At 43.9% G+C, this 20146-nt stretch overlaps 1 protein-coding gene across 1 annotated transcript in view; it reads left to right on the top strand.

The window, feature by feature from the left end:
* Positions 1–20146, top strand: part of LOC137273149 (breast cancer type 2 susceptibility protein-like) — an 80679-nt gene that overhangs the window by 32733 nt on the left and 27800 nt on the right. Inside the window, exons 8-11 of the mRNA XM_067805622.1 lie at positions 125–6418; positions 6894–6938; positions 8189–8267; positions 9168–9921. Of these exons, the coding sequence (XP_067661723.1) occupies positions 125–6418; positions 6894–6938; positions 8189–8267; positions 9168–9921 (7172 nt within the window). The remainder of the gene's footprint in view (positions 1–124; positions 6419–6893; positions 6939–8188; positions 8268–9167; positions 9922–20146) is intronic.

Genomic DNA, 20146 nt, shown 5'->3' on the forward strand with positions numbered 1-20146 from the left:
ACATAAACATTATCTTTCACTTGGTACGTCATTAAGTACTACTGAGGTTTGCATTCTCACACTTGGTATACCTGAGGTTTGTCTAATTTGTTGAAAATTGCTTTGTACATCTTATCTTCCACAGGTCTCACCAAGTTCTCAGAGATGTTTGATGAGAGTCTCATTGACTGGGAAGACTGGGACTCTGTCTCCCAGACTGCTGTACTTCCCGGTAAACCAACCTCCATGTCTGCTGTTCTTCCTGAGGGAGAACTAAATATCATGTCAGCTGAATTTCCTGATGGAGAACTGACTTCCAAGTCTTCTGTATTTACTGATGGAAAACCAATCTCCACCTCTGCTGCACTTCCTGATGTAGAACTGACCTCCACATCTGCTGTACTTCCTGATGTAGAATTGACCCCTACGTCTGTTGTGCTTTCTCATGGTGTCAAAGACACGATCTCTGAAATTGACGTACCTGCTGATATTGGAGAAAGAAGAACAACCCCCATGAAAGCTGTAATTGCTGATGTTGATGGAGACATGACCTCTACGTTTGCTGTATCTAGTGCTGTTGGTGGAGAAACAGCCTCCAAGACTGCCAAACTTGTTGATGTTGGTGGAGAAATTGCATCTGATACTGCTGTATCTCCTGATTCTTCTGAACATATGACCTCCAAGACTGATGTACCTGCTGAGGGAGGTCTAGAAACAACCTTCCAAGCTGCTATACTGACTCATGTTGGTGGACTTGCCACCTTCCAACAAGCTGTACAAAATGTAGATACAACCTCACAGGCTGGTGTGCTGACTGATAGTGGTGGTGATGACCCAACTTCTTCATGTACTCATAACATTGTTCGACATGCAGGAGAAGGGAAGATAGGACATGTTCTGCCAGTGCCCCTATCAAGTCAGAAGAATGAATCAAGCAGTCTTTGTGTGCAACCAGGCAATAATATGTTATGTAACAACATTCTTTTTGAGCATGGTAAAGATGGGAAACCACCTAAGAATGGGTCACAGATGGGTCAGTCTGCTGTATCTGATGCAGTGAAACAGAATGCTTCAGTGGTGCATGAATTGTATCTGAAGGATGATGGTCAAGAGCAGATCAAGGCATGCTGTGATGTCACTAGTGAGTCCCACTGGCTGCCCTCTTCTCAATATGTCCACAACTTGGTGAAGGATGTCCAGGAGGAGCTCTTCAGTGACATTGAGTTCTCCCAAGTAGATAGTGTACCCAATGAGACCACAGATGTCAGAACTGATCCTGAGGTAGAATCATGCAGGGAAGTTCATGATGATGCTCTTCATTCAGCCACAGGAAACAAAATGATGTCAAATTCACTTTCTGAGAAGGTGTTATTAGTGTCTGGACAATGTATTGAATCAGAAGTATCAGTTCGTGGAAGTAATGTGTCTTCTGCCACAGAACACCAGTTAAAGGATGTATTCAAGAAGCCTGATGTTCCAGGGAAGGATTGCACTCAGAAGGCTCTGGTGTTCAGTGACTCGGACACAGATGCAATGCTTAGTGATATGGACCTTTCTGAAACACATGTCAAAGACAAAGGAGTACAGCTTGACAGTTCAGTTCAAGGATGCCATGATATGTCCTCCACTGATGCCAGTGATTTTGAATCCTGTAAGAGTGAAAGCGATGTTAAGATTGACAAAAAGTTTAATGTAAACCAATCAAATTGTGCAGCTGACTCGCCTTTGAGTGACTCAGATACTGATCTGTATGTGACGTCCACAGAAGAAATAAAGGAATGGTCTCCTGAAGTCAAGCATCAAACTCCTAGAAACAAAATCAGTGCAATGTCAAGGACATCAAGAAAAGACTCTGTTCTTCTTAGCAGATCACTGATAATAGGGGATTCTGACTCTGATGTCAACTGTGAGAGAATTGTTTACAAAAATAGAAAAGGGTATCACTTTGAGATGCTTCCCAAGAAAAAAGAACCAAAATTAGTGAATGAATCTGACCCAGACATATTATGGAGTGGTCTTGAATCTCATCGCAAAGATGTTACCACAAGTGGTCAAACAGATGGGACTGACTGTCACAAGGATATCCAGAATATCAGGTTTGCATCAGATGCAGAAGAATTACGTTTGAAGAGGGATCAAACAGACACCAACAAAATGGGAAATGAATCATTAGCCCTTCAAGAAGCAAAGTCCCCTGCTTCTGTAACTATGAAAGATGACAACAAACAAAAGCCAGACAAATCAAACAGAGCTAGAAGTACCTCAGGATCTGAGTCGGTGTGGAGTGATCTTGAACAGGGTGAAGCGGAGATTCTTAAAGAGGAAACAGTTGGTGTATCTTTTGTGACAGAAAAAGCTGAGACTGTTACCGTGTCCTCAGTATCTCATCAGTTTGTGGCAGTTGATGAGGAGGTGCAGATAAAAACAGTTCTCAAAGATGAAAGACCAGAGACAGGAAATGTAAGACTTCAGGCAGAATCTCAAGGCTCCATGATCTCTTTGAGTCAGGGTATATCATCGACCAACACAAGTAATTTGCCTCTGATGAATATTGATTCAGAACAATCTATCTTAAGGGTTGGGGAATTTAACAACCAGGAAAGTGCTAGACCACCAGTCTATAACCTTGACTGTCCTCAGGGCTGCTTAGAACATGCTGGTGTCAAGTTGCCTTTTGCCCAGGATCAGAAATCTCTGCAGAAGGTCACTGATTTGCTCGAGTCTGATGCTGATATATCTGAAGACACACATACATCTTTTTTGACTGATATGTCTAAAACTGGATTTTCTACAGCAAGTGGCAAGAAGTTCAGCTTTGATCCAAAATCTCTTCAGAATGCCACTGCATTGCTTGAAACAGATGTCAACATTTCTAAAGGGAAGCATAATACAGAAGACAATCACAACCTTTCAGAAAATGACAGTTCAAAGGGCATGAAACATGCAGTGGCTGGCTTTTCAACTGCAAGTGGTAAGAAGTTCAGCTTTGATTCAGAGTCTCTTCAGAAAGCAACTACATTGCTTGAAACTGATGTGTTGTCTGAAAGAACAAATGTTTCAAAACATTTCAGTAAGTGTGAAAATGTCAATTCCCCAAATATTTCCCGAAATGTTGTCTCAGGTTTCTCAACAGCAAGTGGCAAGAAGTTTAACTTTGATCCAGAATCTCTCCAGAAGGCAACATCATTGCTTGAAATTGATGTTGATATGTCTGAAATTGTTGACACTAATCAAGGGAAGGTGATTCCAGGCAATAGCATGAGTAAGAGCAACTCTCATCCCAGACGACACAAGACATACATTGATATAGCAGATGTAACAGCAAGTTGTGTGAAGGCTGCTGAAAGTGATATTCCATCATTTGCTACTGCTAGTGGTAAACATCTGTTTCTGAATAAAGATGCTCTCGTGAAAGCTCAGACCTTGATGGAATTGGAAGAACCTCTAGTAACTGATATACCACCAAACAACCAAAAGTTTAAGAGAATTCCAGATCAGAGTAGTTCTAAAGCTGCTTCAGACACTGTTCCTGTTGATGGTTGTGAGCTGGAATCAATGCTTGAGGACTTCCTCAAATCAAAGAAAAGTACATTGAAAAAACAATCCAAAGATAGTGAGTCACAAAGTGACAATGTTAATCCTCTATCACGTAAATCGTTAGCGATAAAAAGATTTGAGGATGTACTTCAAACTTCAGCAGACATCATGCATCAACCTAAAGAATTCCATTCACCATCACCAGGTTTCTCAGCTGCTGGCAAGAAAGGTCTTCAGATTGTCAGTAACAACAGCATCAAAAAGGGAGATCCAATGCTGAAACCTAAAGGTTTCAGGCCATTTAAGAAGCCAAGGATTGTTCCGAAACCTAAGATTCTAGACAGAACCAGTAAACAGATGGAGGTAGATTCTCCAAAAACGTCTTCTGGTACTACAGGAGGTGGACAACCTTCTGGTCGTCTGAACACTCCAGGGGACTCAACAACCAAAGAAAATACTGACTCGGAGTTATGTGATATGATGTTGCTTGAGTTCACAGGTGACATGACAGAGTTATCTCAAGGTGGCTTTCAAACAAGTGCCCCCAAAGATCCATATGAAACATGTGCTGAAAGACTCTCTCAAGCAGATGACACTGTAGAATCAGTTGCTGTCACTAATACCATGTATGATCGAGATAATGGCACTGAAAGCAACCAAAGAGTCAATATTGAAAACTATGTGTCCTGTAAATTATCTTCTAGTAATGAAAATCACAAAGCTGTAACAACCAATCAACCTTGTGACAGTTACAAGAACGGAAAAATTCATAACATCAAATCAAGTCCATTCAGCACAGCATCAGGGAGAAGAGTGAGTATATCAGAGGAGGCACTGATGTCAGCCAGATCACTGATGGATGAAAGTAATGGTAATACTGCAGACTGTCAGGCATTGCTGGAGGAGGAGCTGTTCCGAGGAGATATGAGCAGTCAGCTTTATGTAAGGGCAGCACCTGCTGGGATGGAAAGAATGAGTGATGGATGTCATGAAGCTAGTGCTGATGTGTCAGATTCAGGAAGAGCAACAGCTGATCCTGAGCCAGATGCTTCCTCAGTTGGTGTGTTATCTGATGCCAGGTTGAAAGGGACTGGATTCCATACTGCTTCAGGAAAACAGATGTGTCTTTCAGAAGACTCACTTACTCGTGCTAAAGCAATGTGGGATGATATTCCTATTTCTGATACAAAAACAAATGCTGCTTCAGAAGAAAATGCCACAATCAGCAGGAAGATGCTGAATGTTTGCAGTGTTCAAGATCATGTGGTGCCGAATATTTGCAACTTTGATAGCAAATGTGAAGGGAAGGACACTGAGGTTTATCTAAGAACTGAATCAACTGTTGCTTTGTCTACCTCCATTGATGAAGACACGCTTACACTTTCAAGTGGAAATAAGAATTTAGTTGCAAGAGATGTTTTTGATGAGAAGATGACTTTGAATCCTTTTCAGACAGCCTCCGGGAAGGTAGTCAGTGTTTCGTCAGCAGCTCTGAATCAGGCCAGGAAGGTGATGAGTGAATGTAGGGACGTGGCAGAAGTACCAAGAGTAAAAAGTATTTCATATTCGTCAGATGTCAAACATATGGTTAAGCTGTATAAAGAAGACGATAAGTCAATGTCTAGCCTGTTCCAAAATGCATCTGGGAAGGGGGTGACAGTGTTAGAAAGTTCCTTGTCAGCAACCAAGAAGACATTTAGTGAAGACTTTGATAGTAAACCTCTCAGCTTGTTCCAAACAGCCTCGGGGAAGGGTGTTACAGTGTCAGAAAGTTCCTTGTCAGCAGCCAAGAAGACACTTAGTGATGACTTTGATAGTAAACCTCTCAGCTTACTCCAAACAGCCTCGGGGAAGGGTGTTACAGTGTCAGAAAGTTCCTTGTTGGCAACCAAGAAGACACTTAGTGAAGACTTTGACAGTAAACCTCTCAGCTTATTCCAAACAGCTTCGGGGAAGGGTGTTGCAGTGTCAGAAAGTTCCTTGTCGGCAGCCCGGAAGACACTTAGTGAAGACTTTGATAGTAAACCTCTCAGCTTACTCCAAACAGCCTCGGGGAAGGGTGTTGCAGTGTCAGAAAGTTCCTTGTCGGCAGCCCGGAAGACACTTAGTGAAGACTTTGATAGTAAACCTCCCAGCTTATTCCAAACAGCATCAGGAAAAGGAGTCACTGTGGACAAGCAGTCCCTAGTCGAGGCAAAGAAGCTAATGAAAGACACTCATGAAACCCAGTTATCAACTACGCTGTCAACAAGTTTGTTTCAAAGAGCATCTGGAAATGCAGTGACTGTGTCTGAGAGTGCCCTTGTCAAATCAAAGGAAATGTTCACTGATGAGCAGACCAGTTTGTTCAAGACGGCATCAGGCAGCTCAGTTACTGTATCTTCCAATTCTTTGGATCAGGCAAAGACTATATTTAATGAATCAGTAGATGACACATCAACAGAATCATCAAACTTGATCAGTTCTGCCATTACAGCTTTGGGTGGTAATGTATTCAGTGAACATAATGCTCAACATACATCCAATGTGTTCCAAACTGCTTCAGCAAGTGCAGTTGGTGTTTCAGCAAATGTTGTGGTTGGAGCCCAGAGACAAGATGATCATAACTCATCAGCTGTGATATCTAAATCCCTGTTGCAAGCCTCTGGGTCTTGTGTTGGAGTTTCTACTGTAGCCCAAGGAAAGAGACTGTTGGGAGAAGCACAAGAACCACCCACAGCATTGGTTACTTCTGGGCATGGGTTCCACACTGCTTCTGGCAGAGGTGTACTTGTGGCTGAGTCTTTGTTGGGGTCCTCCAGGAAGCTGGTGAATGAGGCAAGTGAGGACAGTGTGGTCCCTGAAGTACGTCAGACTGAATCTCATGATCAGCTTCTTACAAGTGATGGACAGAGGAGATTTGGTGAGTTATGTTAAAACTGTGTTGATGACATGGATTAGTAATGTTAATGTTAAAATAATGAAGCCTTCAAGGAGATGCATGGTTGATGTTACTTTCCAAGGAACCTGAATTAACTTGCACCAGAAGCATGTAGTCATGAAAACAAGTCACACCAAACAAAAGCAAATTGAACCCTGGTGATTTATACTGAATGTTCATAGAAGAATTTAGTCAAGTTATGGTTATAAATGTTCTATTACTAGTATTAGGGATTACATTGTTTCAGTTAAGTATGAATTCAGAGGCTCAGTCCAGTCTGGGATTCAATCACACAAAGTCAGTGATTTTACTCGGCAACCACAGTTCCTGCAGTAATTGTTTCTCCAGTCCACATACTTTTTGTACCTCACAGACAAGGCTCCCATAAAAAGGTACCAAAATAGGGTAGCTGTTGTTTCCCTTACTGAAATAAGGAAATGATAACATTTTGCTGCAGGTCACAGATCCAGATCAAAGACTCCAGTGGTGTCATCACCAGAATGTAAGATCACTTTCTCAATTCCTTGCTTGTTTGTTAAACGAATTCTACATTATTAATTGAGACTATTTGCCGAGAAAAAAAATCAACATTGAAATCAACATTAGATTTGCATTCATATAAATAGTCCATGGTTTGTCGTACCTGTGCTTTGTGGTCCTGATAAGGAAACTGTAAAAGCTAAACCAAATGGAGAAAATACCAGTGGAATATCATAAATGTAAGATGACTGAAATGTATATTGGGGGAGATGAATTAAATTGAGATGATCAGCTTCTTAGAATTTATGTGTCCATGATGATATCTTGTGTATTGATTTTGCAAAAATAATCATGACAACTGACTACCAAATAGACTAACACATAGACTAACACATAGTCCCAGAATGTATAGAATTTTGATAATAACAAACCCATTCAAATTGAAAAGGAGCCCCAGTGAGTTGGGAGATTCAGAAACCTAAGGAAATGTAGACTTGCTTCATTTAGGGCTTGAGGATTAAGCCCTTCGAGTGAGCATTTTTGAGCCACTGAACATATTTTAAAATAAATTTGGCAGCAACAAACTATAAAATGGATCTCCACTTCTACCAATTAAACTTCCACCAATTAAAGTCTGAGGTGATACAGAGCCACCTTCTTGTTTCACTGATTAAAATTTGTCAGACATTTTTGGATTGATAAAATCTGTTCAAGTGAAGTGTGCCAATGTTCAAGACAAATATATTTAGTGTTTGTGGTAGAGTGATTTACCCATTATCAGTGGCCCTGAAACATTGGAGTTTTAACATGTGTAGAAGACTTTGAAGATTGCAAAAACTTATTTTGAAGTGTACAATTGCTCATAGATATCATTACGATGATGGGGCGGTGGGGTAGCCTAATGGTTAAAGCGTTCGCTCGTCACGCCGAAGACCCGGGTTCGATTCCCCATATGGGTACAATGTGTGAAGCCCATTTTCTGGTGTCCCTCGCCGTGATATTGCTGGAATATTACTAAAAAGCGGCGTAAAACTAAACTCACTCACTCACTCACTCATTACGATGATTATGGACAAAGCATATGATGGCTGATAAAAAGTGTTTAGTATAGAAATCGTTTTTCAACTAGAACCTATTCTCATTCATCCTGTTATTGGCATGATTAGAAGCATGCAGATTTAGATGCAGTATACATACTGGTTCTCTCACTAATGTTAGGGCTGTGGCTATCACTGCTTTGTGGATAAGTTAATTGATTTGTTTCCTGAACAGCGATGCATCTTGACCGGTTGGTGAAAGAAGGCCGGAGACTGCAGCCGATCATGTCCACGTCACTTAGCACCACACCCAGGTATCATCTGTCAGCCACATAATGTGATGTGCAGTTGAAATGATCATGTACACTGAACAGCAAAGAATTGCAACTTGTGAAGTGATTAAATAGAAGGCATAAACATGAAAGCTTACATTTGTGAGATTTCAATTGTTCAAAGCATGCATTTCTTTTGCTGCTCAGTATATTTGTCCTCGTTACCGCGTCCTCCTATAAACAGAGAAAGGACACATGGTAGCAGTACCATTAGATCGCTTAATGGACAACCTGTTCTCAATAGATGGCCTACAAACATTGAAGAATTTTGAACTCAGGTTTCTCTAAATAAATGAAAAGTGACTTTCTGAACTGTAGCACCACGCACAAGTCAGTTTGATTATGAGGAAACGTCATCGTTTAGATTATTTCAATTAATCGGACCACCACTACCATACACAATTCTGTTTGAAGGTAATGGCATGTTTCTAAGCCAGTCATCCTATCGATGTACATTCAAGCTCCAGTCTCAATTCTCTTTAGCTCTCACGTGACTAGATATATGCTGGTGGAATGTTGTTGACATGAAACAATAGTCACTCTCCTTTAGTGGTTTACAAGGACATTGTTTCATTAGGACGTGATTACTGAGTGAACATGGTTTTCTGCTATTTTAGCATTTTTTATCCATTGTTGCAGGGCTTTACATTTCTACCACACCTGGGATATAAACCCAGACCTTCATGAGCGATCCTTTGAACCACTTGGCTACACTACTGTCTCTTGAAACGTCATGAATAAACATATGCCTTTATGCAAACAAAATTATTTCTTTTCTGAATGCAGACACTCAATCACAAAATGAAGCTGTCTTTCTAAAAGCTGTTTGCACTTTGATAAGCATTGTAAGGTTACTATTCAGATATTCTCTGCTTGACTCAGGTTTGATGACTATGATCTTGATGGCATTCTAAACAAGTCATCAGAGAAGCGGACAACGAACACTACCTCTAGCTTCAAAACTCCCTACAAGAACACTGCATTCGTCACTCCAGTCCGCAAAGCCAGTGATCAGGACAAGCATACTTCAGGGAATTCCAGCAAAACACCTGTATTCTACCCCAGAGCATCTCTGAGAGCCAATCAAAAGCAGTCTAGAAACAGTCCAACCAATCACAGCAAAGGAAGACTTGAGTTAGACAGACATGATTCTTGTGCAACTGGTCCATCCACTACAAGTAAAACAACGGGTTCTAAGAATGACAACACTGATGGAAGTCAGCCATCTATTACAAGTTCAAAGTCAGGGGAGGACATTTCTGGCAGAGCAAGTTCCATGACAATGGGGGAGAGTAGTGGGGATGCAATGAACACTGATGGTGGACAACAGCAATGCAAGTCTGATGACAATGACCTGCCTAGGCCGCACAAAGGATGTGTAGGGATAGCTGAGGAAGGTCTTATGTTTCAAAGAGGCAAAATAGGTTCAACTCATTCAAAGGAAATAGCCTCTGCTTCAATTGACTCGAATCACCAGCTGGAGGAAGCGAGACAGAAACAAGGGGAGATAATTCAGAGGAAGAAGAAGCAGAAGGTTTGTCCGAGCTGTGGCCGACATTTTAGTGAGAAGCAGTCTGCAGGGATGAGACTACAGTACAGAGACCTCATGGTGGAGGGATCTTTGAGTGATCAGGAGGTAAGATAGAGAGGGTTTTGTTTTGGTCATGTCAGCTGTTTGTGAGGTCATGTCAGGTTGTTTCTGGTTGTCAATTAAAGTATATTTTTGGAGGTCAAGTTTGTATGTTGAGATCATGTGAGCTATGTTGTTTGGGGTCATGCCAGGAGGTGATGGGAAACCTAGTAGAATATGTTGATTTCATGACAGGTGTTTGTTGAGGTCATGGCATTCTCATCCTGACTGACCATTGAAATCCTTTGTATATTTTTGGCCACAAATGTTCAGTAGTATAGGGAATGATAGTCCGAAAACACTTTTCAAAAACCCCTCTAAAAAGCCTCATTTACTAAATGAGGCTTTGGTGGGACCATTAGCTCTTACTATTATTGCCCCTACTACAAAGCTACGCCATCACGTTTACCGTGACTTGGCAGGCGGTAACACTGTGCCGTACGGTACGATCAATAATTCTTCTCTTACAAACCCCCTACCCGGCCCATCCCTCAAGTAGTATAAGTTAGGTTCGTCGGCTTTTATATCCACTTTATCTATGTTGTAAGTTTTGACTGACCATATAGGATCGGTGGCTCGCTTACGGTTATGTTATGTTTATATTAATGAAACAGTTTAACGTGAACCGCCTACGATCTCTTTGGTGTTCATAATAAAGGCTTGCTGGGCTTTTTGTATCCCCTGTTCTATGTACTTTTTTTTCTCGTCCTCGCTGATAGCAGACTTACGAGACTTGGATCGAATATCTTGTTTCATTCCGTTATATTTTTTGAGTTCAGAGAGGATTGAACGAAACTCCTCTTCTGAGATCTTACTATCAGAGAGTGCCGTGGAAATACGCTCACTCACTGTGTTTAGCTTTGCTTCAGCCAGAACCTTTATCTCGTCGTGTTTCAATGCCTTACGATTAAGTCTGCGTGATACTAACTTAAGCGCCAACCCTACCAACCCTGTCACCCCAGCCGTTATTTCAATACCTAGCACTATAGGTGCAGCCACGATGGTGGTTAACAACCCAACGCCTGCCGCCCCTAGTCCCATGCTGGTTGCCATAAGGGTAGTGTCAGCCCCGTCCACGATATTGAAAGCTCTATTATATTTTTTACATAGTGCTTTTCGCGTGTCACGGTCTTGTTCTAGTTGGCGTTTCATATCACATAACTGCCTCAAGCGGAACCCATCTACGGTTTCCAATGTCTTCGCTACTTCCTCTACGACTGGGTACAGACCCATCCTATAATATATATTTTGAAAGATATTTTAATTGGGGTTCAGTTAAAAATCTATCAATGTATTTGAAGCCTACAAGATCTAGACCATCAATCAGGGTAATAGGTGAGAGGCTAATAGACTTTTCTGTTGTAATAAAAACCCCACTGAGGCTTATTAAGCGGTTTATAGGGGCCCCGTGGGTATCCTGTTGTATAACAATACGACAATATTTGCCTGTGTGTTCATCAAACCAGTGTATTGACACCCCGGGTAAAATTTGTTGTTCTTTTGAGGTGTTTTCATTACCTAAATAGAAAAAGAAGACTTCTATGATGAGTGTGAAAGGGGGGGATATATCAAGATGTATGTTATAATAATTATTGTGAAATGGTAATTTATTTGTTACTATAGTCCTTAACCTATTTTTCCCGGGACCAGCAGCCATCATGATTAATGACCTCTCCGGAATGAAATCCCCGACCCAACTACCGTTGTTCTTAATCTTAGAGATCACCCCATTTTCACCTATTGTGATATAAGGTGAGGCTGGTGTTAAGTTGACCAGCCATTTGGGTTCTTTAAAATCTGATAACGACACCCGTTTGTACACGTTGTCTTTGAAGTGTAGGATGTATAATTCATCTTCCTCACCAGGCTGATCGAATCCCTCCGTATCTCCCAGGTCGTTAAGTGTAGTGTTGGGATGATGACTAGTCATTATTATACTATTATGATATAATTTCCAACTGGTTTTCTGATAATAATTCAGGGGTTAACTTAATACCCATGAAGTGTATGTTGTCAGGCAGGAAGATATTGATTAGTGATATCTTATTTTCCACGATCACGTTGACCCCCTGCAGACTGGTCCTGGAGTCGACACCCACCCGCACGTAAACGTTGCAAACTTGATACTGGTGTCGTTTCACCCACCCGAGTTTGATCCCCTTCACGATCTCGACATCATTCACCGATGGTTCCCCTAGGTAGACTTTGATGAATAGTGTTGAGTTTGCCGGTAGACTCTCTAGTATCTTGACCACACCTTCGAATTCAGACACCAACTGCAATTTCACGTTTTGTATGGCTGGTTTACTCGATAGCATGTGGGCTGCTATAGTGTTGACTGGGCTGACGACTATGCTACGTCTCTGAGTTGGGACGTAAGCCACGAGCAGGGTTCCATTGTTCACGACTTTGTTTAGGTGGTTGTCTTTGTTATCCGTGAACACGTAAGGGGAGACGAGTCTAATATTGAGAAACCATTTGTTATCGGGTAACAACACCCACTTGTCATCTTCGGTGAAGACGAGCATATATGGTTTGTTTTTGACGACGGTAGTGCTCTCAACATTGTCTAAGTCGAACAGTTTACCCCCGAATGATGGGTATATTCTCCAGTTGTCATCACCGGTGTTGACGAGGGCGTACTTAGTGTTGGCTGTTGCTCCTGTGGTATCTATCATATCACTTAGGGCTCCACCGGAGGAGACTTCAACGCGTTTGTAAATGTTGTTTTTCAGTTGCAAGGCATACGATTTACCATCTACTCCGGGAGCGTCGAAACCGCGTGTGTCTCCGAGGTCGGAGATCCCGATATTGACGCATTTTTTCACTCCGGGCCCTTGTGCGCTGGTCATGTTACGTGAAGCGTTAAGCTGAGGTATACTATATTTACAGGATTATGATTTATATCTAACACCGATATTGTCAGCTCAGGTATGTTGCCCTGGGTTAATTTCTTATACTGCCGTGGTGAAAATGACTCGGTTCTACCGTCGTTGAATTTCTCAGTTTTCACCGGCACTGCTCTCAATATAGTGGAAGGGTGACCTCCTTGAATGTTATACGTTGTGCTCACCTGACTGAGATGAATGTACAGCTCTCGGTACGGTACTAGGTCGGGTAACTTCGTGCCTGTGACGGTTGTTGTTGGTTTTATCTCGTCAGGAGACATACCGAGTATCCTTGCTAATGGTCGGCCGAGCCTCAAAGGGTTTATTCCATTGTTGATTAACACCACTGTACCGTTTGAGTCGTTCATCTTGAGTTCGGCTCCCAGGGGTTTGAAGACCTCGTCGTTTAGAGAGCACACGCTGTAGTAGCCGTCAGTTATCTGGCTGCGAGTTCCACTGACGAACAGCTTATTGTTGCTGATATTAATGTTAGTCCATTGCGGTAGGTAGGTGATATCGCAGAGTGCGACTTCGAGTTGACCTGACGTGTTATCGATCGCGTGCGTCAGCTGAACGGCCTCACCGCTCGTTATTCCTGGAAGTGTTATGTACATATTACATATATATTTATTTATATAATAGTTTTAAAATGTATTCCCCTGGTGTGTTTTACCCTAAACTGGATGTAGATTTCTCCCCCATGAAGATCGTGGTTGCTCCTGAGTTGTATTTCAATGCCCAGCTTTTAGATGTGTTCGATAAGTATAAGCTTATGGTGACTAACATTGAGGCAGTCCACGCGTGGTTCAACAACCCTATGCAGTTCTGGCAGAATCAATTCAACTTTGCTGTGTGGTGCGCTACAACGGGGTGTGGTGTGGCATTGGCCGACTCTCAGCGTGGACCGCTGAGTCAGTCTGTGTTCAAGTTCCACGTGTACTACCAGGTCAGACGTATCCTTAAAGAGATCAGTGCCCCCCTCCCACAGGACAAAGCGTGGGACGCAACAAACAACCCATACGATAGACGGGCCTACGAACGTATTTGTAATGAATTCGAAATAAACCCGAAGACGGATTGGCGTTTGCCGGGGCCGAACCACGGGTTGGGTATTCCTTCTGATGGCGTGCGATCAGTGAAAGAACTCAGTGATCTTGTACTGAAACAAGGTAAACTACGCCCGGACTTTGCTTTGTCGAGTAATGAATGGAGGGATGATCGTATGAACTTTAAAGGTGGTGTTGCTTTCACAGTCCAGAAAGTGGAGCAGTCAACCGCAGACGGGTGGAAAATGTTCATGCTGGACACATCGAAAGGATTCACTCGTGCTGGTACAATACGCTTGAACGACTCGATTCGAACGTATGTGTGGTCGCTGTTGGGTGCGCAGTCGCAAACGCGTTCCAACATCATCGGTAAGGGAACTGCTTACGACGCTCAGAAACAATTCGTTGCCAACGTTGAGGATGCTATTAATTCTCCAGTTGATCTCCCGCGGGCCATCGAACGCTACCAAAACGTGTTAGAATACGCCAGATCGAAAGTTAACTACGTGTTCGGTGTGGGGCTGTATATGTCTCCGAGTGATATGCAACTGAGAGTAAAAAAAGTGGTGGGTTATAACAACAAAATAGTCATAGCCACGGCGGACCAAAAGTTGGGTATCAACCCCGATATTAACACCCCACATATCCCACACACCCAACCACGTGAAAAGGGTATAGTGGCGCCACCTCCGGAGCCTAAAGTTCAACCAACACCACAGGAGGTGGCCCCTCATATGCAGGTCTCCTATCAGCAGCATATTGATAATAAAACAGCCTTAGTGGTTGGTGGGGTAACTTTGGGACTTATTTGGTTAAAGATTTCTTAGCCGCTACGTACACCAGACCCGCCACGGCGACGATGGCTGCCCACAGGTTTTGACTGAGCCACATGGCAGTTTTAGACAGAGCGCTCAACAACCACGAGACGATGCTACCCAGGATGCCGGGAAGGGCTTCGGCGGCTTTACCAGCCAGTTTAGCTAGGCCTTCCCCGAGTTTTTTAATCCAGTCTTTAACACCCCCACCGCCAGGGGGTGTGGGGGTAACTCCCCCGCCGGCAGGCCCCACAGGGGTACCTCCTGTTAGTGACACCACCAGGGTTGATATGATAAAACCCAATGCAGTCAGAATGCTGGCGATGGTGATCCCTTGCTCCCGGAACAATATCCGAATCCTGTCTGCTAACGTGGTGTCTCGGTGGAGGACTTGATTGATGGTTTCCCGTATACGGCTGACCTGGGATCTAAGCTTTTCTTTGTAGCCGGACGCTGTCTCCAACCAGGTCTGCCTTTCATCTTCCAAATTACGTATTCGTTCCTCAATGGTGGCTTTCATAGACTCGTCCTCAGTTTCACCGAGTTTTTTCTTTTCATAGGCGATGTGGTCGTCTATTTCACTCATTTTGGCTGTGCTTTTCCAGAGCTGACCACGAATGGTTTGCATCAACAGGTCCAACCCCCTCAGTTCCCGAACGGTAAATTCGAGCCCCGGGAAGGGTTCGTTCTCGTAGTCGGCCAACACTTTTTTAATATCATAAGTCATGTTTTGATCTGATGTGGCGTCCCTGATGCCTTCCAGACCTTGAACTAACTTCGGAGGATACTGCTTAGGTCGCGCGCCACCGTAATCTGTGAAGCCTAGTTCATCTTGGACAAACTTACTTCCATGTTTACCGGCCAATGTTGATAAGGCAAGCGGTTTTCTCGTGTGTTGATGCATGAGATCGATATCCGGGTGAGCCTTCAAACGCAGCGTGCCATTGCTGAGGGTAAAATCGGAATAGTTCCTTCCCAACGGCTTGAGTTTGGATTTATTTTCAACTACATCGTAATAATCGTTGACGGCGTCCTTAAGGAGCTCGTCACCTTGCGAGAATGAGGTCTCCTGGTCATCATTGAATGCCTGGGCACTATCGTCCCACATATCATCCATAGGTATGTCTTCATCCATTAGTATTAAAAATATATTTCATTTATATAACAATGTACGGTAGAAAATTAGATCCTTTCAGAAGATTGAGAGAGCCATTAGGTGCCAGAGCCGTGCGACAGTCGGTGACCATCACCAACAATCCCAGCAAGATAGACCAGAATCAAACTCTGCTGGTTAGATTTCCAAACCTTGGTGAGAATGACCTCATTGTACCAGGCACTGTTCGACTGGCGTTCAATATCACGTTGACCTCCAACAACGACAAACGCGAGCTAGTGCGGAACGTGGGTCGAGCTATCATCAAGAAAACGACCGTCAAGATCAGCGGTAACGAGGTACTGAGCATCGACGACAGCGACGTGTTTCACTGCTACAAGGATCTCTGGAAAAGCGAGAGAGAACGAGTCAATGATGTGTACCAGGGTATCAGCAAATCAACCCGGGCGCGCATAGGATACGTCTTCACGACAGACCAGCAAGACAAGCTATCGGACGGTGAAAAGGCTATCGCTCTAGCATACGGGAATCGATTCTGCGTGCCGCTCGACTTCGAGTTGCTCACGGGACACGCGCCGTTTTACCAGGCCGCGCTGGGTGATAGGCTAGAATACGAGCTCACGTTTAACGACTATAGCAAAGTAGTGCGTACACCGAACGGTGATGAGGCCAGTTATGCCATAGACAACATCTCTCTGGAGTTCGACATGGTCACTAGCCCGGAGCTGGCCAGGCAGGTTCGAAGTCAGTACTCTGGGAAGATGGCTATCCTATACGATCGCGTACTGAGGCATAGATCAATCGTGCGAGATAAGAGCGACACTGTGTGGAATATCAACCTGAACGTGCCGGCGCGATCGATGAAAGGTATCCTGGTCGTCCCCGTGGAGGATTATGATCCATTCCGGAGGGACAGCGAGAAGTTTTTCAACCCCGAGATTGAAAAGGTGGAAGTGACCATCGAGGGCGTGCCCAACCAGCTGTTCAGTCATGGTATGAGACCACACCAGCAGTGGGATGAGATAAAAAAGCTACCAGTGGGGGATTACATAACAAAGGACCTGGACCTCGGCTCCGTGCAGATCGGTGAATACCTGACCACTAAGTACGCCCTATGGTTGGACATGCGATCCACGGATGATGATAAACTGCACGGTAGCGGGCGCCGTATAGATAACGGCAGCGAAGGGATAACCATCCAGATTACTAAGAAGGCTCAAACCGCTGGTAAGTTGAAATTATATCTGTACGTTATTATGGACGCGCAACTTAATATAGACAATGGGAGATTCGTGCAAGCCATCTACTAGTGGGGGAGACCCCCTGGGGTTACCCACTGACCCACACTGCGCTATCATATGCGGGCAGACTGGCTGTGGTAAGACCGTTTTCGTGTTGGATATGTTGGAGGGTTACTACAAGGATGTGTTCGATAACATCGTTATCATGTGCCCTACTCTGAGCATGAATAAAACGTACGCGCGACCTTGGGTGATGACGGACCCGGACGTACACAAAATCGACCCTGGAACACGCCTGCAGGACTGGTTGAAAGCTCTTCACGAGAAATTTAAAGGGGAACCGACGCTGTTTATACTGGACGACTGCAGCGCTAATCGCGAGATAACAAAAAAGAGAGACATGCTATCGTACCTGGCCTTCTCCGGCCGGCATGCAAATCACAGCGTCTGGGTGCTAACGCAGAAGTTCAACTCGGTGTTGAAAGACCTCAGGGAGCAGACGCGATGGGTGGCCTTATTTCACTGCAAGGACAGGGATTCGTTTGAGGAGTGTTTGAGAGAGAACGATGTGATGAGTAAATTAGAACGGGAACGGGTGAAGAAACAGCTCGCTGAAACTAAACACGCTAAGCTCGTTCTAAAAACCGACCAACCAGTAGCATATATAGTTTGCTAAAGCTAAGCTAAAGCTAAGCAAAAGCTAAGCAAAGCTAAGCAAAGCTAAGCAAATGCTAAGCATAGCTATGATATTTGAAGTATTTGTCGTGTGCAACTTAACCTTCATTTCTCTGTGTTTTGTTTGTATCGGGTATTATATAGTTAAAACTAAATCTTACTTGTTATATTATAAGATGGAGTGTGAGGAATTGCTCGAACAATTGTCGCCCGCAGGCCCCACTGATGACAAGCGAGAGAAACTGGTGGCGTTGGCTGTTGGCGGCAAAGCCAAACATTACTTTGGAGACTACACCCCGGATAAAATTCACAAAATGTCAGCCGAAGAAATCGATAAGCTGTACGCTAGATACGAGTCCCGGCTCGGAGCAGAAATGACAAAGACAATAGGATCGGCTATGACCCAGATATACACCGGTATTGTGTCACATTTCCTTCCCATTCCACCAGAGCGCCGACTTTACCTGTGGGAGGACCTCGAGAAAGACCCTTTTATCGAACACGCCGTGAGCTCTATCAGCTGCGGGTTGTACCACAAATATGGTATGTTGTTGGCTCCAGTGACGGCGGCGATTATCACGGCAAAACATTGTCAATTTGAGAGAAAGAATAATAATAATAGTATAGATGGATGCTGCACAGGAAACCCCAGTGGAGGAGACCCCAGTGGTGGTACCCCCCACACCCCAAACAGTGAATCCCGAGGTGACGGAACCAGTGACGGTGGAGACCACTTCAACAGTAACCAGACAGAAGAATCCTAAGAGAGTAGCTGCCGGTAAAAAACGGTGGTGTAACCAACATAAAGTGACCAACCCAACCCGACTGTTGTTGGCTGTAGGTGTAACTGCTGCCTTGGCTATCTCGTGGTTATACGTGGGGGTACCCTCCCACAGTGAGCCACCACCCAACAGTGAGCCCCCCACCCCCACCGTCGACCCGCATATCATGTTATAATTTTAATATTTTATATCATATACATAATGTCTGAGGGGAAAACGTTCGTCAACGACGCATACCACGCCACAGTGGTCGCTAGTCTAGCCGTAGGGTACGCTCGGTTGACTAAAATGGTGCTTAAACAACCAACTATCAAGCTAGATTTCAACCTGCAGGATATGGGTATGCTCATAATGAACCTTGGTATGGCGATGGCCACAAAAGACATCCTAGTAAAACAAGGAATAATACCTGATAATATAATGAAATAAATATAGGGATGGCCACGATAGCTATGATGGTCGGTGGGGCGTTAGTGAATGCCCTGGCATTTTCCGGGAGTAATTTCCTCTTCTCGAAACTACGAGATGATCACGCGGCTGAAATACAGGAAGAAAGGAAGCGACACGATCTCGCTACTGAGAAATTACAAAGAGCACAGGCCGAGTACCCTAAAAAACGCCTCCAGAGGATCGATTTTATTAACGAACAACTCACGCGTGAAAACCATGCCGTTCAAACATTCAACGATGTTGATGAAGCAATGAAAGAATACTATCTACTAACTGGTAAACAATTGGAACCGCTCAATAAACCCACACTCGCTCAGTACTACACACCATCCAAGGGACAAATGAATCGTGAACTGGGCTTCATAGTGTTGGGTATAGCAGCTACTGCGTTGGTTGCTAAGCAATTAAACTAAAATACCTATATAAGTAAACATGAGACCCGCTCCATACCGATGCGAATACATACTTATGGGGAAGACCGAGGCCTGTGGTAGGAAATGCAGGAATCAGGGGTTCTGTTGTTTCCATATGGGAAGTCCTAACTACACGTGTTCTGTGTGTGGTATCGGGGTTAAAGGGCACTACTGTCTATGTAAAGCTCACGGAGCGAACGTAGTCAGACATCAACTCATATACGAGAATAAAAAAGGCTACATAAAAGAACGTAGGCGACTGCTCAAGATAGCCACTTAAGAGTTACCTCCCCTTACTGTGAACCAATTAGACATTAGTTCTCTTAGGTGTAAACACGATGTCTACTGTGCGCGAGCTCAAGAGGGTCGCAAAACAGAGAGGTGTTATCGGGTATTCTAGAATGCGGAAGCCAGCATTGTTGAGATTACTAGGTTTAGAAGCCCCTCCTACGGTAAAACAATTAAAAGCTCAAGCGAAACAGCTTGGACACACGGGTTATTCACACCTGGGGAGAGCCGGGTTAACCGCATTGTTATCACATGCCCCCGTAGCAAAACCTCCCACTGTAAAACAACTGAAAACCGAGGCACACGATTTGGGTTTAGGCGGGTATTCCCGTATGAGGAAACCACAGCTCGTAGAATTATTACAACAGAATAGAGCTGTTGACCTGCAGTTCGTTCGCACTGAGCGCGCTGTAGGCAACTATTTGAGAGGTTGGCGCATGCTCGTCGATAGAAACATAGACATTACAGATATCAAGCCTCTGATAGCTGATAAGGTCAACCAGGAACTAAATAACCTAG

This window comes from Haliotis asinina, chromosome 2 (genome assembly GCF_037392515.1).
Source record: "Haliotis asinina isolate JCU_RB_2024 chromosome 2, JCU_Hal_asi_v2, whole genome shotgun sequence".
NCBI lineage: Eukaryota > Metazoa > Mollusca > Gastropoda > Lepetellida > Haliotidae > Haliotis > Haliotis asinina.